Here is a 20,907-nt window from a genome sequence, read left to right on the forward strand (position 1 = left end):
AATTGCTGCTGCTGATGCCGGAGTCTTTTCCCAGCCCGAGGGGGCCCCGCCCCACCCCCTTCCCTGTCTCTTCCCCACCCCCAACTATTTTTTTTTAAACCACTTCTGCTTCCTTTTTTTTTTTTTTGCAGCTGCAGCAGTGAGCTATAGTAAAGCTACTGTATAGGCTTTGGAAAGCCGGGTTTCCAAACTCCATACAAGCCAGTTATTCTCTGGCTTGTTTTCTTTGGCTGCAGGTTAGTAACACAGAATGAGTCAAACAGTATTAACTTTCAATAGGGAAGTGGTGTGGTCAACCAAAGCTGTTTGCGGCTAGATTCTGAAGATAGGTAGGGCAGGTAATGAAGAACAGCCCATAATACTTGCGAGGAGGTGCAGGAGGGAGGCAGCTTCTCAGAAACCACTCCAACAATTGAGTTCGACAGGTCTCACGGCACTTTTAAAAGTTGGAGGTGCGTGGTACTTGGATTGTTCCCTCCAAAAATAGGCACTGCAAAGCCTAACCTCTAGGCCTGTGGCTATGCAGGTAATATACCTCGCCGCACGTCTGCCTGCGCAAGGTCTGACCTCATACAGGTCTGTGGGCTGGGGTACCCAGGAGCATGCGTGCCAGAGGCTTGTCTTGAGGTTGGAGCCCCTCTTCTGCCTGGCCTGGAAGCTACCTAGTCCTGAGGATGAAGGCCCAGGCCTAACGTCTCTACCACAGTCCCTCTGGGCTCCTAAGACGACAGGTCCTTGGCAGGTCTAGTCCCTGTGTTTTGCCTGGTGTGTTCCTGTAGCGAGTTGATGGAAAGGTATGCACACCTGCCCCAGGGCCCCTCGGGCTGCATCATCCTCTCCCCAGGCAGGTTCTCACAGGTGAGGGGTGAGCTAACCTTCCTCTCAGCTGGCTTAGCAGAGAAGGCAGTGACAGTGGGCGGGACCTGCCCAGTCCTTATCAAGTGTCCCCAAGCAGGGACTGTCCAGCCCGCAGGCCACACAGCAGCAGCCCCTAGGGCTACTGTGTCCACCAGACACAGGAGCCAACTTCACATAAATCACTTGATGTCCCACTTCAAAGAGAGACACAGTCTCAGAGACCCACCATGGCAGTTCTGCCCCGCCCCATAAGGTCGCTGTGAGTCGGCATCGTCTCAAGATGGTGAGGTTTTTGGATCAGGGAAGGTAAGCAGCACATACCCGTAAGCCTGGCGAGACGGGATTCGCAGAGGGTGCACCTGGAGTCACTATCTCTCAGAGATACAGAGGTGATTAAGATAAGCCAAGGAGAGAGGCAGAGCTGGGGTGAGAGAGAAGCCAAGACATAAGGAGACTGCCGAGGAACCAGGACGGTGCAGCTGAGATCAGAGCTTTGCAGAGAAAGGCTTCCTTTCAAGCTAAGCACCCTGAATCCAGACGTCTGGCCTCCTACCCTAGGAGGACACAACATTGCGCTTGGTGTAGCCACCCACTGGCAGTGTTTCTGTGGGCAGCGGGAGCGAAATAAGACATCGTGGAACCATGGAACTGACTCTAAGATCTCTGACCAGCCAGCCTCAGGGGGGTGCCATGTTGCCAGACTGTGGCTTGGACAATAGGACACTTTGTGGTTTAAAGGATGTCTTCCTGTCTTTCTTCCTGTTCAGCAAAAAAAAATGTTGCCAAAGTCACGAGACGTCTCCCCAAACCAAAGCAAACGCACTGCCATGGAGTTGATTGGGGTAACCTTTTGGTTAGCCATCACTGGGCTGCGAACCAGAAGGACAGGGCAGTAGTTTGAAACCACCAGCCTGCATAGCAAGAGGAAGATGGAGCCTCCTACTCCCATAGAGATGCCCAGCGCCCCCACCCACAGGGACAGCTCTCCTCTGTCCTACAGGGTTGTCATAAATGGGAAGTCTAGGTAGTATGGTTGGCCTGCTCAGGCGCTACAATGGTTCCTATGCGCTGCTGTTAACCTAAAGGTGGGTGGTTCAGGTCCACCCCGAGTTGGCTCAGAAGAAAGTGTTGGGGTTGTACTTCTGAACAACCCAAAAAGCCCAAACTCACTGCTCTGGAGTCAACACCAACTCATAGCAGCCTATACGGTTAGAACTGCCCTTGTGGGTTTCTGAGACTAACTTTTTATGGGAGTAGGCAGCCTCATCTTTCTCTGGAGGGGCAACTGGTGGTTTCAAACTGCTGACCTTGTGGATAACAGCCCAATATTAACCAGTATGCCAGCTGGGCTCTAAATAACCAGCCATTAAAAATCTGAGGGAGCCGAGTCCTACTCAGACACAGATGGGGGTGTCCATGAGCTGCAACCAACTCCACAGCAGCTGGTAACTGGGGTGTGCATAGACCAGCAGCCCCTTCCCCAGTTTCTGCTTCCTGTGCCCTCGTACTGGTCTCTGTCTCCTGAATTCAGATGCACCCTTCTACTCCCCAGGTTTCCAGGCTGGCCACAGCCTGGGTGCCCCGGGTCTCCCACTTGACGGTCTGAAAGTACAAATGCATCTTGCAGACTTTGTCATACTTTTTAGATAGACTGAAACTCAAACAAAAACAAAGACCCCTCGCTGTGGCGCCGATTCAATCCATATTGACCCCGTCAAGCTGCCTCTCAGGGTGTAAAGCGTTACAGAAACAGATGGCAATAGCTCCCATGGAATGGCTGGTGGGTTCGAATCACTCATCTTTCTATAGCAGCCCGGTGCTTTAGAAAGCGGAGCCACCAGCACCCATGGGCTAGGGTAAAAATCTGAGACCAAAAAGCTAATCCCAGTGCTCTTGGGCCCATCCTGACTGGAGGTGACCTCATAAGTTCTGGAGCAGAGCTGTGCCCGCCCTAGGGGTATGGATGGCCAGGCCCTTACAGGAGTAGTTCACCAGTCATTTCTTATGCCGCACAGCCGCGTGGATTTGAATTGTCAGCCTGTCTGGCAGTAGCCAAGTGCCAACTGTTTTTGCCACTGGGATACCATGAAATCCCTCTCTTTCTTGACCTGGAGATGAGAAACTGAGGCTCAAAGAGGGGCTGTGAGCTGCTAAGCCTTCCAGAGCAAGCCAGGGCCAGAACCTCTGTCTCCCTGGCAGGCCAGCAGTCTTCCCAGGAGGACAGCCGATCCCTTGCCCAGGGCACAAGATTCCTTTCCAGTTCAGCAGAGCAGCTCCCAGAAACCAGCCCAGCCCTGGAGACTCACATTTTAGTGGTTTCCATTTCTTGCTCCCTGTACCCGGCTGAGCTGGCTACCTATTTATTTTGAGACTGGCTTAATCACCCAAGGAATAGAACGCGTTCCATCCGAACCTGCTCCGGGCAGTGTGTCAGCAAATGAACAGGACAACGGGCGGGCCTCTGGGGCTTTGAAAGGTGACCACTTGAAGCAGCTGCAGCTTTTGACTCCCGGGAAACTGGCACTAGGGCTCAAGGGTGTAACATTTCACCTCCCTGAAATCGAATCCCGAAATCTCAGGCCAGCAGCATATATAAAAAGCCACGGGGAGTGGGAGGGGGAGTGGGGGCAGAATAAGGAGTCAGCAAGTTGCACTCTGATCTTACATGGGCCATGGCGCTCCCAGGGCTTTCTGATGACAGGAGCGCCTCGTTGGAAGATGGAACATACGAATTTGGACGAGGGTGGAAAATGTATTTGCTTTTGGAAAAAGGAAAATAGATAGGAAACTGAAGCACAGGTCTCTTAGCTCTCTGTCAAGATTGTTCCTTTTGTTTGTGGGCACGTTAAAGGTCCGTAGTCCTAGCAGTGCCTGGGCAGCACCGTCCCAGGGAAACCCGGAGCTGCTCCAAGTTCCATGTCTGCTCAGAGTGCCTCACGAGAAAGGCCTGGTGATCCACTTACGTTAGAAAGATCACAGCCAGGGGAAACCCATGGGGCACAGCTCCCCTCTGCATCACTTGGGGTTGCCATGGGTCATAACTCATGATGGCTTTATATAGTAATCACTCACTCACTCCACTCACACACTCACCGACTCGCACTCACTCACTCACACTCCACTCACTCTCACACTCATATTCACTCACTCACTCACTCACTCACTCACTCACTCACTCACTCTTTCACTGCCATCCAGTCAATTCCGACTCACAGCCACCCTATAGTACAGGGTAAAACTTCCCTTGTGGGTTTCTGAGACTGTAACTCCTTACAGGATTAGAACGCCTCATCTTTCTCCTTGGGAGTGGCTGGCGGTTTCGAACTGCTGATCTTTTCGTTAGCAGTCCACTGTATAACCACTATGTCCCCAGAGCTCCTTTATATGGTACTAGGCAGAGAAACTAAAGATTTTTGAGATACCAAGTGTTTCCTGCCAAATTATTCTGAGGGCAAGAGAGGTTTTTTTCAAAATGAACTCTGGGCAGTGGCTGGTATCTGATGGAGAAGCAGGGAGATCTCCGGGAAGTATGAATTCGTAGGAGGGCTGATTTATATGTGCCATTCTTTCTCTCACTCCTCAATCCTGAAAAGACAGGAGATGAAATCTAGCCTCAAGAAAACCATAGTTATTGTCATTGAGATAAGATCCTTAAGAGTTTTGTATCGGTATAGACCTACAAAAACGATTTGCACAGTAGAAGGGATTCACCAAGTATTAGTAAGAAATAATCAGGAAAAAAAAAATCAGGACCAATTACTACAAAGCTTTTCAATGGTTACGTCGTTTTAAAAGCTCTTTCCGATGCGTGCTTTAAATTAGTCCATAACAATTCTACACAGTAGCGAAAGCTTCTATTACTCTATGGCCCAGTGGAAGCTTCAAGGCAGAGCTTTCTAGAAGGTCACACACCTTCAGTTGGGAAGCAGAACTACATTTTGACCAAACCTTGCTGATTGGGAGCCCTGGAGTATTGAATTATGCACTGAACTGCTAACCACAAGGCCAGCAGTTCAAAACCACCTGTTGCTCCCTCCTGTAAAGAGTTACAGTCTCGAAAACTCACCGGGCCAGTCCTACCATGTCTTTCAGGGTCCTCTGCGTGGGCATTGACTCAGTGGTAGTGGCGCGTTTGGATTGTTGGGAACAAGACTGCATCTCCCTGCGGAAGACGGACACACTGCGAGCAGCCTTGTAGACCCGGGAAGGATATGTGCGCTGGAGTCATTTCAAAGGTCTCAGTATCCAGAGTTCAGAGTTGGTAGGGTGGAAGGAAAAACCCAAAGCAAAAACTTTTGGTCCTATATCCTGAGGGTCCGGTCTGCCCAGACTTAAAAACAACAACAACCAACAAGTTGGCAGTGTTCCCGTTGCTTTATCTGGTCGGAGCTCTGAGAGAGGAGTCCTGTGACTGTGGTTCAGGCAGGCACCCGAGTAAAAGGAGCTACGTGTAAGCAGACACAGACCTCACAGGAGCCACTTACAGCCAGGAGAGGACAGTCCGACTCCGAGAGCCCCGTAGGACAGAGGAGGACAGCTCCATGGGGCTCCCAAAGCCATCATCTCTACGGCATACTCTGCTGTATCTATTTTCCTCCAGAGTGGCCAGTGGGTTCCTCCCGCTGACCTTGTGAGGCTTTGCCCACCCTGCTACCAGGGATCCGGAAGCTGCACTCAGAGGGTTAATATGATGGACAACGATTGCAGGCTGCCTGCCCCTCAGGCCACCTCACTTGACCTTCACATCCTCTGCGCAATGACCCCAAACCACACCCACTGCCTTCCAGTTGATTCAGCCTCACGGAGTTCTCTCCTCCAGGACAGAACAGAACGATTCCTGAAGGGCTTCTGCAGCTGTAACTCGTGGAAGCAGGCAGCCTCCTCTTTCTCCCACAGACCACAACCTCAAATAGCCCAATGCCTCTCCCTCAGGGTCTGCATAATCAGTACCCGTGTGACTTCTCGCCTCTCCTGCTGGAGACCTGGGTTCGAGTCCCACCCAATGCACCTCATGTGACACACACACACACACACACACACACACACACACGCACACACGCACACACACACACAGACCTGGGTTCGCGTCCCACCCAATGCACCTCATGTGACACACACACACACCTGCCCTCGCACACTGCCTATCCATCAGTGGAGGATTTCACCTTGCTAGTAGACCAAACAGGAGTCCGGCGGGGCCGGGGGGGTGTTCCAGACATTAGGTTAGGAAGAACAGGCCTGGCAATCTACTTTCAGAAGTCAGCCGAGAGAACCCTGTGGATCACAATGATCGGATCTGCAGTGGGCCGTGGGGATGAGGCACATGATGGCAGCTTACACCAAGTGACGGGAACCTGTGACGTGCAGCTAGTTACTCAGTGGCTGAGCTCAGAATATCCGTATGGCTGGTCCACCCCCAGAGCCCTCGGTAACCAACGGCCTTGGGTGTGCAGCTCTTGCCTCGCCGTAGCCCCTGCCCGTTAGCGAGGCCAGCCACGCACGCTGCAACACCGCCTCGGCGCGTCTCTTTGGCGCTTCACAACCCACGAAGCGGAATTCAGAAAACCACTTCCAACAAGGTCTCGCAATGGAAGAAGCCCCTAGAGGACCAGGTATTATCTTGAGCACTGAACTAACTGCTTTCAAAGGTTTCCTTTTTAAAACTCACTCAGCCAGAAGACTAACCAGAAACCAAATCCAACGTGGACTTAAGAAGCACCATCTCAAAGCGCCCAGTGTCGGTCTCGCTACGTGAGACACGCCGAGCGATCTGGCTCAGGCTGGGTTTTTGACCATCCTCCTCTGAGTCTATGTAAGTCAAGGCCGTTCCAAACGAATGGATTCCCATGAACTCACTTTACAGGCCCAAGGAGTTAGCAGATTAATTTGATTGTGTTGCTTTTTTTTAAAAGAACAAACAAAAGAATTTTGCTTTGAGTACCTCAGGACTTTTCTTTTCTTTGTTTTTATTAAAACCTTGGCTTTTACCTACAGATACATACATTCCAGGTGCTGTCAAAAAGTTCATGGCAAAACTGCCATGTCTTCTAATTCCATTTTCCCACAGCTTTTTGAAGTCCCCCCCCCATCTATGTGGCTATCAGATGATCACACATAGATGTAGCACCCATACATCTGTGAAGTGCCTGCTCCTAGCAATACTCTAACAGGATCGCCCCTTGAGTTCTTTACAATGTGAGACCTGGGAAGACCCGGCCGTTTTGCTTGCTGGGGACTTTGAAACAGCGCTCAGAGTACCTCAAGAAACCTCCCTAGCTCTAAATATGAAACCCAAGCTACAGAAATCAAAATGTATAAATGTTTAATCAAACGTCTAAAAAACAAACCAGCCCTGCAACATCATGTCCAGGCCATTGATTTTTAAATTCAGGATTCATCTCTTTGTTTGTTTGTTCAGCTCATAGGTGCCCTACCACCCACACCCTTTTGCAGAAACACCATTACCGAGCCTCCCTCTGCAACGATACCCTTTTGTACGGCAGCCCATGACCCAGGATAAAGTGTAGGTGACAGTTTTTGCCACCTCCCTGGACTGTGCTGGCGACCCCCCCATTCCCCACCCGAGAAGTGTCTAGGATCCCCACTTTGGGTCACAGTGGTTTAGATGCTTCTCATTTCCAAAGGACCCTGACAGAACACAAAGGGGCGCTAAGATTTTCTCGACAGCTCCTGGCTCCATGTGCTGTCCATTGACTTCCCGGGCCAATCCTGCTCTGGGAGTGGGTGGTACAAATGCTTAGCTCTGAGCCCAAAGCCGGCATGCTGGGAGACAGCTGTACTCTGCATACCCTTCCCCTGGAGTGGTGGTGGTGGTGGTGTCCTGATTATAGGCAGGTCTGGCCAGGTGAGCCACCGACGCAGGACTAAGTCATGATGAAACAGGCATCGACATTACTCGTGGACGGGGAAGAAATCAGGGCCACGGGGACGGAGTTATTTGTTCCCAGAGGACGTCTGCAAAAAGAGGCATTCAGGTGTGATCTGGTGCCCGTGGGCATGTCCGACAGAAGACAGGACAGGGTCTTCCAGTGGCGGGACTGAGCGCAGGGCTTCTCAGGGGCCCTCTTTGTGGGGAACCTATTTTGTTACCCCTTCTGAGTGGGGGCTAATTTAGAGATTATCTGGTCCCAGTGCCCGGTCCTCCTGAAGAGGAAAGTGAGGGCTAAAGGGCTTAAGATAATTGCCCAAGTTCACACCCACTGACCCAGTGGCGCCAGGGAGAAAGCTGAGGGGCGCGGATTCAGAATCTGGGAACCTCTTTACGTATTTTCAGATTAAGAAACCAAAGCCTAAGCACAGACAGGGATACATTCTAAGACGGCCTGTGATGCATTCAGACCTTGGCCTCTTGGCATCGAAACAGCGATCTGGCTTTGCCACAGACCGGGGAGAAAGAGGTATCCTAGCTCACGGTCTCTGTGTCATGTCGTGTCTCCTCCCTGCCCCTGCCTGAGAAGGAATTCAGATCCGTGTGCTGACTTCTCACTGGCCTGGGAGAAGGAACTTCTCTTGCTTTCTGCAGCAGCGTCAATGGCAGCTAACGTTCTTAGTGGCTGCGGTAGAAGAGACTGGTTACCAGGAGGCCACAGGTCCTCCCAGGTCACACAAGCTGTTTCCAGTGGGCCATCATGGCTTCTGGGGACAAAAGTGCACTCCTTCGGGGGGCTTTTTACATTCCCATTCACCCCAAGGGCCCTTTCAGACTTAGGCTAAATAATACTATTTTTGAAGACACTGCTGCCTTCATGTTGACTCTGATCCATGGCCACGTGTATGTTCCAGAGGAGGGCTGCCCCACAGGGTGGTCGTTGTGGGCGTAATCTTCACAGAAGCAAGTGGCCAGGCCTTTCTTCCGGGTGCCACCGGGTGGGTGCCAGCTGCCAACACTTCCCTTAGTGGTGCAGCGCTCAGCCGCTGGCACCACTCAGACTCAAAACTTACTGCTGTCTACTTGATTCTGCTCACAGGGACCCTGTGAGATGGGGCAGAACTGCTGCTATGGGTTTCTGAGACTGTAACACTTCACGGGAGTAGAAAGCCCCGCCTTTCTCCCGAGGAGCGGCTGGTGGTTTCAAATCACAGGCCTTGCAGTTCATAGTCTAACTTGTAACCACCATGCCACCTGTATTAGTTGATCATTGATGCTGTTCTTTAGAGAGGAGGCCCGTGCCATAGGTACATAGAGTCCCTTTTCCCCGATTTAACAGGTGTTTCTGGGCCAAGGCAAACATGCTTGAGTGGCTTCACCCAGGTGCTACACAAGGGGGCTTCCAAGAGTTTGTGGGAAAATGGAATGAAAAGAATGGGAGTTTTCTACAAACTTTTTGAAGCACCCCTGGTACTTCCCACTGTATTAACCTACCCAATGGAAGGCTTTGCAAAAGCAGTTTTTAATGCTTTTAAAGGCACTTGGAAGGACCTTAAGCTACAAGAAACCCATTGAGAACATCTTCAATCATATAAGGTTCTCTCTCCTTTTTCTAGGTTGGTACTACTGAAAAGAATAAACAGATGCACTAGTCCATCGGGAAGGGTGGTGGGGAGGGAAAAACAGATGCACTAGTCCATCGGGAAGGGTGGTGGGGAGGGAGAGGAATTGGGGAGCAATCGGTGGATGTGGGAGGGGGAGGGAGCATGAGAGCGGATTGTGATGTATGTAAAACTCTTTGTAGAAGTGCTTTAATTATGGAAGTGTATGGTATATGAATAGTATATTAAGAAAACTACTTTGGAAAGAAAAGAAAACCTGACCTATGGTTACCATAGGTGAAGGAGGCTGAGTATTGGTTCCGGGACATTTTAATGGCAGCGGAAGAATTTGGAGAGGGACAGTACTAAAGGAGGTACAACACAAAGAGCAGTGTCCATGGCCCTGGATTATACAGACGGAAGTGGTTGAATTGGTGAAGGTCTGATTGTGCGCATTTTTGTCAAAATTGAAAAAAAAAATACATGAGTAATACTGAGTACGGGAAAAAGAAAATGCTCTACAATGGACTGTGGTAAAGACTGCACAGCCCTGCTCAACGGGGCTGAACTATTCGAATGTATGCTATGGGGATGAAGTGCCAATCAAACCGGCAAAGGAAAAGAATAGACAGAAACAGATTCTAAACGTCATTAGAACTATTTTAGACCCAGTTATTATTAATGCATGAAAACATGCTTTTGCCAAATCCTCAGTTGGGTGGCTTAGTAGAGTGGGAAGTATGAGGGGGGCTTTGAAAAGTGTGTGGAAAACCCCATGATCTTTTCAATCCATTTTCCCACAAACGCTTTGAAGCCCCCTTGCACAGCCCCCAGGGGAAAGCCACCTCAAGCATGTCCACCTTGGCCCAGAAATGCCTTTTCAGCTGAGAGGAGAGGATACAAGTGGCATGGCATTTCCTTTCCATGGGGGGGCGTGGGGCACAAATGGGTAAGCATGCGTGCAGCCAAGAAGAAGAAGGGTGGTGGTTTGAAGACACCCGAGGTGCCTTAGAAGGAAATCTGGCAATCGACTTCTAGAAGGTGACAGTTTCTACTCTGCACCCATGGGTGCCAGGACTTGGAAGAGACTAGAAAGCATGGATGCTGTTTGTCTATCTGTTTGTCATTTGGGTGTGAGGGGGGAGGAGCTCCCGGGGCCCCCACCCCCAAGTGTGTCTCTTTGTCTACCCTTGCCCTCTCGCCTACTGTACCTCTGGGGGTGGAGGTGGGGGCCAAAGTTCTCTTTCCCTCTAGATCAGGATTTCATCTAGAAGAGTCCTCACGAAGAAAGGTTCCCTGGAAGATAGGCTTGATGCAATTCCCAGTCAAGAGGGTGATCGTGGATGGATAACCACAGCCCAGAAGGCACAGATCCACGAAATGCCTGGCATCCCAATTGCCAGTCTGCAGCCGAGATCAGCACCGATGCTCGACCTCCGTGCGGTTGCCGTGGGCCAGGGGCTGGGCTGCTAGTCATTTGGCCCAGCCCGGCAGCTGCCCCTCAGAGACGGGGAAGGCTGCCGGCTCCTGTGGAGGTTTATCGTCTTGGAAACCCAGTGGAGCAGTGGTTCTCAGCCTTCCTAACACTGTGACCGTCTCAGACAGTTCCTCATGCTGTGGTGACCTCTCACCATAAAATTATTTTCACTGCTACTTCATCGCTGTCATTTTGCTACTGCGATGAATTGGGCGACCCCTGTGAAAGGGTCGTTCGAGCCCCAAAGGGGTCACGACCCACAGGTTGAGAACTGCTGTAATAGAGGGTGGCTAGAAGTCAGAGCTGACTCCACACCAGTGGGTTGTTGGCTTTGGTGGCTTCCCGGGAAGCCCTGTGCCCCAGGGAGAGCTGACTCACCTGTGTCTGGTGGTCACTGCGCCACACTGCCTGCTGACACCGGAGGGAGGTGTTTCGGGGGTCTCCTTCCCTGATGGGGTCCCCACTGAGGCCAGCCCCGCAAGGAGCAGTCAGCACGTGGCCAGCCAGTCTGTGGGAGAACTTCCGGGGCTGGCCTCACTGGGACCCCGCCCTGGAGAAAATATGCTGATTCCTTCCCTCCTCTCGATAAGAACACGAGTGCCAAGACTCTGCAGCTGTTTTCTTTAAGAAAACCTCGGCTGGCCCAGCACTGTATCGACAAACTGTCCTTAGGAAAATACGAAAACCCCAGTACAAGGAAGAAGCCACCAGCCGCTGAAAGGCTGGCCCTGGAGTCTGGTTCCTCTCTGGGCGGCTTGGGTTTCAACTCTGCCGTCACTGAAACCGAGGTCCTCAGCTTCCCTCTGCTCGCCCGCCCATCCTTACTGCCATGGCAGAGATGAAATGCGTCAGGACACGTGAAGCCCTGGGAACAGGGTTGGGCAAAGAACGACCAGGATTGAAGTATCAGTTAAGGGAGTCCTGGTGGCGTCCGGGGTTACTTGTTGGGCTGCTACCTACAAGGTCAGCAGTTGGAACCCCTCGGAATAAAGATGAAACTGGCCACTCCCTAAAGATGTATGACTGCAGAAACCCACCTGGGCAGTTTCACTGGATCCTATGGAGTCATTATGAGCCAGAGTGCACTTGATGACAGTGGGTTTGATTTGGATTTGAAAGTGTCAGTTCGAGGGCGGTGGTGGTTCAGGGGAGACGCCTCCCCCTCCAGGTAGGAGATGGGGATTGGGTCATGTCTAGCCATGGCACTTCTGGGTGGCTTGCATGTTGCTATGATACTGATCAGGTCTGAGCAGAGCTTCCAGACCAAGAAGAACTAGGAGCAAAAGGCCTGGGGCTTTACTTCCAGATAGGAGCCGGTGACAAGCCCTAAGGATGACGGTGGTACTATCTGGAAGCCATGGCACAGACCTGGGCAGCATTTTCTTGCCTTAGGCAGACTCACCGTGGGTCGGGCTGACTCAATGCCAGCTGACAGTAGCACATGTTAGCTATCATTCTTACCAGATAGTCCTATTGCTGACAGCAAAGAACGACCCTCACTGAAGGAGGCACTTCTCCATCACAAGAGCAATTCCTAAATGTGATGTTCACATCCCCCCTCTCCGCCCCACCCCCACTTTTCTGTACCAGCTGGCCGCAACTGTTGTTAGATCTGTTTTCATTCTTCTGTGGGACCTTTCGTGCAGGCTGCTGTGTCACTGGAAACGCAAACTCACCAGACATGGTGCCTCTGTTTCTTTTATGGAGAGTACAGGCTAGCATCTTCATCTACTGTCATAAGAGAAGATTGCGTTTTGGCAGAAGAATCTCAACAAAGTTTTATTTTTTTAAGGCACAGAATGATGCAAGTTGGGCTCTTCAATGGACTTCCTTGGATTTGAACTCATAAGCCACCATGAGTAGGAACTGAATTGACAGCAACCTTTCTTATTGAAAGAGATGTGGTCAATGTGCAGGCTGCTCTAGAACATTAAAACAAACAAACTAACTAACTGTGAGCCTGTACGACAGGGTAGAGCTGTACGGGAGGATTTCCAAGACTATAATTTTTTTTTTTTTACAGGAATCGAATGCCTCATCTTTCTCTCACAGGGCAGCTGGTGGTCTCAAATTAGTGACCTTGCTATTAGCAGCCCAACGCATAACCACGACACCACCAGAGCTCTGGAACAGAGCTTGTGCTAAAATCCCTAAAAGATGAGCCTTACTTTTCACCATTGTGGATCTCCATAGATCAAGCCCAAGGGTCACTTTGAAGGTCCCCTTTCTCCTGAGGACAGATACTGCCCTAGAAATGGCCAGTGTCTGTTTGATTAGCCTTCTGAATTTTTAATTAGGTTTCTCAGATGGGAGATATCTGACCAGACAGGTGGGGACTGGTGACATCAGAAGGCAAGCCCTAACCAATCCCCCAGCACGGAGGACCCCCAACAGGTCAGTGTGGGACCTGACCCTTTGCTTTCCTCAACTTCTAGAGCAAACTACCATCATCCGCAAAACACCATCATCTGCCAAGACACCGAATTAATTCACAGAGCCACACAGCATTTCTCTAAATATCGGTGAAGACCATTCCTGGGATGTTGAACATACTCAGAGGCATGCATTTCCACCCCAGCAGGTGTTCCAGGTGACAGCTCAATAGGACTCCACAAGCTCACAGGAAGATGGAATCAGAAGGTAAAGGAACTTGTTCTACGCACTTTCTGAAGCTCCGAACCAATGAGTCGTACAGTCACGCTAATTATGACAGTCACACTAATTATGACAGTCACACTAATTATGACTACACATAGAGTAACAGACATTAAAAAAGGAAATGAAAGCAACTCTCAAAGACTCTTTCCTTGCAATATCCTCTCCTGTTTCCTCCCCTGCCACATGGCAAGATGGATGTTTCAATCCTTGGGCAAGCTGCTCAGTGCCCTTCTCACTAGTTGAACACCATCCATCCCACCCTGCACCACACCTCCAGTGCAGCTCCTGGGAGCCCACCCAAGCAAAAGCCACCTCTCAATGGTGGTCTTTCAGGGTCCCTAAGAGGCACAACAGCTTGTGTCCAACTACCAACAAAAGCCTGGCTGAGCCTTCCCAGCAGTGCCATGGGAGAGAGAACTGGTACTTTGCTTCCATAGAGATGAGATTCCCATTAATCTGTGCCCTTGAGCCGGTGCCAACACGCAGTGACTGCAGTACAGAGAAGACCTTCCTGCCGGGTTTCCAAGGTGGAAATCTTCAAGGCAGCAGACCGTACATACCTCTTCATGGGAGTAGAAAGCCCCCTCTTTCTTCCCATAAATGGCTGCCTTGTGCACACATCCTCCACAAAGACATGCTCGTGCAGGGTGGCCATGGACCCTCAGTTTGTCAGAGTGGCCATGAAGCGAGCGCCGCAGAACAAGGGAGGGACCCAGAGCTCTGCGCTCTATTTCTGGCTCTACCACCAATCGGTTCTTTAAAACCCCAGCAAGTCATTTCAGTTCTTGGGCGATTGGGGCTGAAGGCTGGGGCTGGTCCCTTCCAGCTCTCTGTCTTTAATTCCATGACACAAGAGAACATCTCAAAACTGTATCTGTTGTGATGCCGGGGCCACGTCCCTGGGAATCACAGCACCATCGCATGGAAGGGAGGTCTCTCTCACAGGCTGATCACAGTGGCTGCGAGCAGAATGCCATCAAACGGCAGTTGGTCCCACCTCCAACAAAGTGTGCAAATGGAGGGAGTGGGGAGTGTATTTCCTGAGTGGCACCAATGGTTAAGCCCTTGACTACTGACCAAAAGGTTGGCAGATTGAACCACCCATAGGGGCCTCAGCAGATAGGCCTGGTGATCTGGTCCCCAAGAGGCCACCGCCTTGCACACTCTATGGAGGACAGTTCCACTTGGGCACACACTGAGTTACCATGAGCCAGAGTCTACTCAGCAACAACTGACAGCAAGATGTTCAGATAAGAAGACAGCATGAGAAACTTAGCAGTGGTAGGCCACCATTGCATCACTGCATCACGGCTGAAGAGAAGAGTCAACTTTTCCCAATTACACCCCCCCACCCTGCCCCCTAGAGCATGTGTGCATTTGCATTTTGGCTAGAAGCCCCATATAAAATATGAGCCTATCTACCTGGGGCTAGAAAATCTCGTTATATTGAATTTATACCGATGATCACCCAGTTGTTTTGCCCGGAATGCCTTTGTAAAACTGGGTGCCTCTCTGGGACCAATCCCTTCGGTTGGCTCACAGGATCCTTCTTGACATTGACTGTTTCCTGCAGTTACAAACCAGAGTGAACGGTAGGGCCAGGTGGGCAGTTCCAGCAGCACCCAGACGCTCCCCGCCCCCACTGCCAATTCTTAGAGCCTGAGCCGTGAGTGCTCACTGTTTCTGAAGCTCACCCACCTTGTCAGTTCTCCTAAGTTGGCAGGAAGTGCTGGGGGTGGGGTGGGGTGGAGGGTTGGTGGAGGCAGAAACTGTCTTTTTTAATGATTGAGAGAAAAACAGAAGTAGAAGGTAGAGTAAGGGGCTACCTGCCTAAGGTTTTCTCTCCAGGCAAGTCTGCAGGTGAATATTTAAGAGTTGGTGGTAGCTTCTATTTTTAAACATAGGGATTCTAGGGTCTACGGTCCCAGCCTTTCTCAAGGCGTACTTAGCCTCAAAGGTCAATGTCCTCACACCTGACGGGAGTCCTGGTGACAGCATTGTGAGTTAAGTGCTCACTGCTCGCTCAAAGGTCAACGGTTGGAGCCCCCGAGCCACTCCTGAGAGGAAGAGGAGGCAATATGCTCCCATCATGCTTTGCAGCCTCAGCAGCCCTAGGGGGCCCTGTGGCTCGGGATCAATTGGATGGTAGTGAGGGGCTGTGGCCCTTGCGGTAACTTCAGCCAGCTTCCTCTAGGGCAGTGGCTCTCAACCTTCCTCATGCTGCAGCCTTTTCATACCGTTCCTCATGTGGTGGTGACCCCCAACCATAAAGTTATTTTCGTTGCTACTTCGTCACTGTCATTTTGCTACTGTCATGAATCAGGCGACCCCTGTGAAAGGGTCGTTTGACACCCCCCCCCAAAAGGGGTCGCGACCCACAGGTGGAGAACCGCTGCTCTAGTTGGTCCCTGGGTGGTACGAAAGGCAACTATACTAGGCTGCTAACCCAAAGGGTGGAGCTCTAAGTCCACGTAGAGCCCCCCTGATCCATTTCCCCAGAGCCGGCAGTTTTACGACCCGAGGGCCCACCATTCTACTTCAGCACACAGGGGTTGTCATGAGTTGGTATTGATTCCCAGGCAAAGGCTTGGGTTTGCTTTTCATGCCCCCTCTTTTGGGTCCCCTAACAGAGGCCAAGGACACCTGCTCGGTGGGGGTGGGCAGAGGGGGAGCCATGCTCTGCTTGCCAGTTCTTCTAGAAACCAAGGAACCCCATGGTGGCTCCTGGGGTTTGTTACAGCGGGGTATGCTTGTCCCCATGGCCTAGTACACACACACACACACACACACACACACCCCGCAGATCCTAGGGGTACCACAAGGGGTCCACCACCGGCCAAGTCTGGCTGCGTAGCCCTGGAGAGTCCCGGCGGGCTAGAGGCTGTCTGGGTGGGCAGGAGGCTGATAGAGGCTGCCCTCAAGCATCGCAGAGGGATATCAAGGTTCAGGGCAGCATGGTCTGGTGGGGAGGTGAGCCTGGTGGGTGCAGCCAGTTCCCTCCTGGGCTCTGCCCACCTCATGGGCCAGGGTATGCTAAGCTGGCACCTGAAAATGGTTCTAGAAGGTGAGCATAAGGTGAGGAGGCTTGTGGCTGGGCCTCAGGAGAGGCTGCTATAAGCTGCTGTGATCACAACCCCAGAAGGCGGCCTTAGATGCCTCTGCATGAACCACCACCAGGAGCCCTCTCAGGGCACCAGTTCAGAAGGAGCATCAGAGAAGCGAGGGGTTCTGCCGTCCCCCAGGTTCGCTCTCTGAACCGGGCACACAGCTCATGTTCTGGTCCGACCTCACTCCCCCGTTTTGCAGATGAAGACACTGAGGTGCACAGAACCTCTGTGACTTGTTGAAGGCTTTGGTGTCAGGACCAGATCGCCACTTGTGTGACTCCAGACTTTAAAGCCCTAACCATTTCATGTCACCACCTGTGGCGCCCAAATTCTCCCCAGCTCGGTTTCCAGGCATGGTCGGAAGCCCTGGTTTTCAATACCCTGTCTCCCAGAAGAAAGACTATTAATGTTCTGCCAGGGATCGGATAAGCTCTGGAGGGGTGCAAATGTGGCCAGGGGCTCTCATCAGCTCCAAGGCCTACTCAATAGGTAACCCAGCCCCTGAGTCTGGGGAAGGGCGTGGCTCTAGGAAAGAGTGTCACTTTTGTGTTTGCTCAAAGATAGTCATTAAGTCACCCTGAAGACATCGTTCCTGCAGACTAAACAATTCCACTCCTTTTTTAAAAGCTTTCCTCACAGGAGATTTTTGGTTGTTGTTGTTGTTTTTCTTTTTTTTGGGTACCAATGTTCTATATTTACCAGTTTTGCCCCAGACACTCCTCTGCCCTCCTACTCTATTTAAAACCATCCTGTAATAAGATCTCAATCTGTGTCTCAGAAAGAAACGGGTCCCACGCCTGCATCCCAGGGCCTTAACAGAATTAACTAGAGGCCAGCCTCAAAGGTAAGCAGTCACTTGGGGTCCACTCTGACCCTCGACCTCCCTTTCCACCTCCCCAGTGCCTGGCCTGTCTTCTGGCTACTATTTGCTTTTGAGCTTGTGGAACATCATATTCTATTTGAGAGGCTAGTCCTCTGGTCCATTGCATGCCTGCCGTGGGCCTACCACACACCTAGGTCAGGCTGATGTCTTTCTCTCTGCTCAGAGAACCTTCCAGAAGAGCCCAGGATGACTGAAAGGACACCCTTGAGGAGGAGAGCACCTACCACGAAATTCTTTCTCCTAGAAGTGGCCTGGGGAGCCCCCTGGGCTCTGAGGTTAGCCACAGTTGTGGGGATGTTAGTGGAGCCCTGGATTCTGAGTCACGGTGTATCCTGAGCATCAGGGGGGGGGTAGGGGCTGGCCCAAGGGCGTACTTACTTCTTGGTTCCCTGGGTCCATCCACGGTGATCTTGATGGCTCTGTGGTAGGTGGCGACTTGAGGAGGGTTCGTGAAGACAGTGATGGTCAGAGTGAAGCTTTTCCCTGTGGGAACACAGAAGAGGGCACAGGAGCGTGAGGAGGCGGCTGGAACGTATGTGTTGTCTGGTTGGCTATTCGTTTCTCCTCCCCGGCCTTCCCACTGGAAAGGGGGCCGTGACTCCGCAAACACAGCAAAACAAAAACGAAGCCTCAATCCCCAAGCCCCCGCCCCTGCGTCTATTCCTCCTTCCAGCGGCCCACGGGACTGAGACCTGCCCACAGGGTTTCTGAGGGCTGATCCTCATGGACGCCAATGGCCACAGCTTTCTCCTGGTGAGTTCCGCCCGCTGACCCTCTGACATGTCGTCTAGCCCCTAACTAACTGCACCACCAGAGCTTAGCTTCTCTGCCCTAGGGACTGGGGCTTCCCATCTTCCCTGGATTGGCCTTGCTTAAATACTGGGATCTGTCTTAGTGCAGGCACCTAGGTGCTCAAATGGTCTTTCAATCTGCTGCTAACCTAAAGGTTGATGGTTCAACACCCACCATCACCACCACCACCACCACCTCCTCGCAGGGCTTCTCTGCTGGGGGAAATTTCTTAAAAGCCCAGTGAACTGCTTCTGTAAAGATTGCAGCCAAGAAAACCCATGTTCTACTCAGCCCCACGTGGGTCACTCTGAGTCAGAACTGATTTGACTGCAGCTGGCCTTTCTTTTTTCTTGGCTTGGGTGTGTCCCTGTGTAAGGCATCACACAGAGTGTCTGGGAAGTGCCAACAGAGCTCAGAGTCTGACCTAAAGTTTGGAGCTTCAAGCCCACCCAGAGGCGTCATGGAAGAAAGGCCTGGCAGCCGACTTCTGAAAAAGTCAGCCACCGAAAACCCTCTGGAGCACAGCCCTGCTCTGACATGCCCTGCAATCCACGCCCCCAACTGATTAACCTGTCACACGAGTGCAAGGTTTGACTTAATCGTTGATAACTAGCACAGGATTGAGAGAGATTAGAATTTATTTTCTTTCAAGACAAGACTCCGGGGATCCAGCCTCTCTGGGGATCAATTGTGTAATGTCTATCAAAATAGACAAGGGACACGTCTTTCAAACCGGCTATTCCACTTCCAGGAGTTGGCCCCACCAGGATACTTCCAATGTGTGCGAAATACACACGGCTATCCATCAGAGCATTTTTGGTGATAATAAAAGAGCAGAAGCAAGCAAGCAGAATGTCTATAGGAGACTGGCTTAGGTAAATTATAGTGTATCCCTGCAATGGAATGTACTATTGTTGCTGAAACAACGAGGCAGCTCGCTATGTGTTGATATGGAAGCATCTACAACAAATGGTCTACTGTACAGGGGTGCACTGTACCAGAAGGTATGTGTGCTTGTAAATGGAGGGGCTTCAAAAGTCATGGAAGAATGGAATTGAAAGGTCATGGCATTTAGAAGCTCCCGCAGATTCACATTTCCCCTGGGTGGTACCAATAGTTACGTGCTTGGCTACTGATCAGAAGATCGGCAATGTGAACCCACTCTTAGGTGCCTTAGAAGAAAGGCCTGGCTATCAAATCCCCAAAGGGTATAACCTTCCTGAGCACAGCCCTACTCCAACACACTGGGGTCTCCTGGACTAGGGACTGCCTAGTTTGGGGTGATAGGAGGGCTCAGTGGTAGAATTCTGGCCTCCCATGCAAGAGACCTAGGTTTAATTTCTGCCCATGCACCTCATCACAGCCACCATCTGTCAGTGAGCGACATAACACGGCTGGACCACAAGGTCAGAGAGGCAGCCCACGCGGTTCCTCCCCACTTTGTCAACTCAGGGCAAAAGGAAGTAAGAAAAAGAAACTGCATCCAGCCTTCCCCTTTAACTTTGTTGCCCTGAGGATTAGGAAAGGTGAACTTTTTAAGTTTAAAGGCAGGCTGAAGGAGAATTGCTCTCTCTGTATTTTCAAAATCCCAATGACTGGCAGGTTTAAAAATTTTACTTCAAATGCTTTTCTTTTCTTTTTTTTTTTAACATTTTATTAGGGGCTCATACAACTGTTATCCCAATCCATACACACATCAATTGTGTAAAGCGCATTTATACATCGTTTCTCAAAACATTTTCTCTCCATTTAAACCCCCGACATTAGGTCCTCATTTTTCCCCCCAAATGCTTTTCTTAAAATCCCCATGTTTCCATCATTCATGAGCTTGGCCAGAATAAAATGTATAGTCTCAGGTGCCATCAAGTTGATTCCTACTCTGGGGGATTACCCGAAGAGCTCACGGAACAAGCAAGATTGAGTTTATCATTTTCCAACCATGGGCAGTACTAGGAAGCTCATAGACGGTAAGCCATCTGTGGGAGGCCACACAGCAGAACCCAAGCCTCTCCGTCTGCCTCATTCTTGCCACTCAGGCGATAGGCACAGGCAAGGAGCCAGCACCAGAAATTCTCACGAGTGGTACTCAATCCAAGCTCTGCTTCTGGCTGAGAAAGCGAAAGCCTTTCCAGCCTCTCTAATGTACACAAACTCTTGCTCGGCAGTTAGCTGTAGAGCTGGGTTAGAGTTCAATAGCGGTTTCTTAGTGAATTGAATTTGGGCTCCTGGCAGCCCAGCACTTAATGGCCTCCTCCTGGTTAACCACAGACTGGCCTATTTGATCAGGAATTAAACCCAACCAATGTGAATCTATTTGAAGTCCCTGTTCAAAATGAACAGTCCTATTATTTTATGCCCATTGCTTGATGAGCATTGACAAGACGTTCCCACCCAGCTAAAGCTACTAGGTTTTAGGCATCTAGCCGTAGCAGTGGTGGCTCAGTCGTAAAATTCTCGCCTCCCATGTGGGAGGCTGGGGTTTGATTCTAGGCCAGTGGGTGCAGGCAACACCTAACTGTGTCTTCCTATGATGAGGAATCGGGGTTGGCAGTTTCAGATGAAGGTGGCTTAGAAAAAAGGACTTGGCAAATTTCTGAAAAGAAGCATCCGGATGCCAGCCCATGGGAGTGGGGCAGGGGGGG

General features: G+C 51.0%; 1 protein-coding gene across 4 annotated transcripts in view; it reads right to left on the reverse strand.

The window, feature by feature from the left end:
- Nucleotides 1–20,907, reverse strand: part of RUNX1 (RUNX family transcription factor 1) — a 302,664-nt gene that overhangs the window by 76,090 nt on the left and 205,667 nt on the right. For all 4 annotated transcript variants that reach the window (XM_045284773.1, XM_004696946.2, XM_045284775.1 and 1 more), the window contains one exon: nt 17,852–17,956. In XM_045284773.1, the coding sequence (XP_045140708.1) occupies nt 17,852–17,956 (105 nt within the window). The remainder of the gene's footprint in view (nt 1–17,851; nt 17,957–20,907) is intronic.

The sequence above is a fragment of the Echinops telfairi genome, unplaced genomic scaffold, assembly GCF_000313985.2.
Source record: "Echinops telfairi isolate 266 unplaced genomic scaffold, ASM31398v2 ScPeMD7_7469;HRSCAF=8507_0, whole genome shotgun sequence".
Lineage (NCBI taxonomy): Eukaryota > Metazoa > Chordata > Mammalia > Afrosoricida > Tenrecidae > Echinops > Echinops telfairi.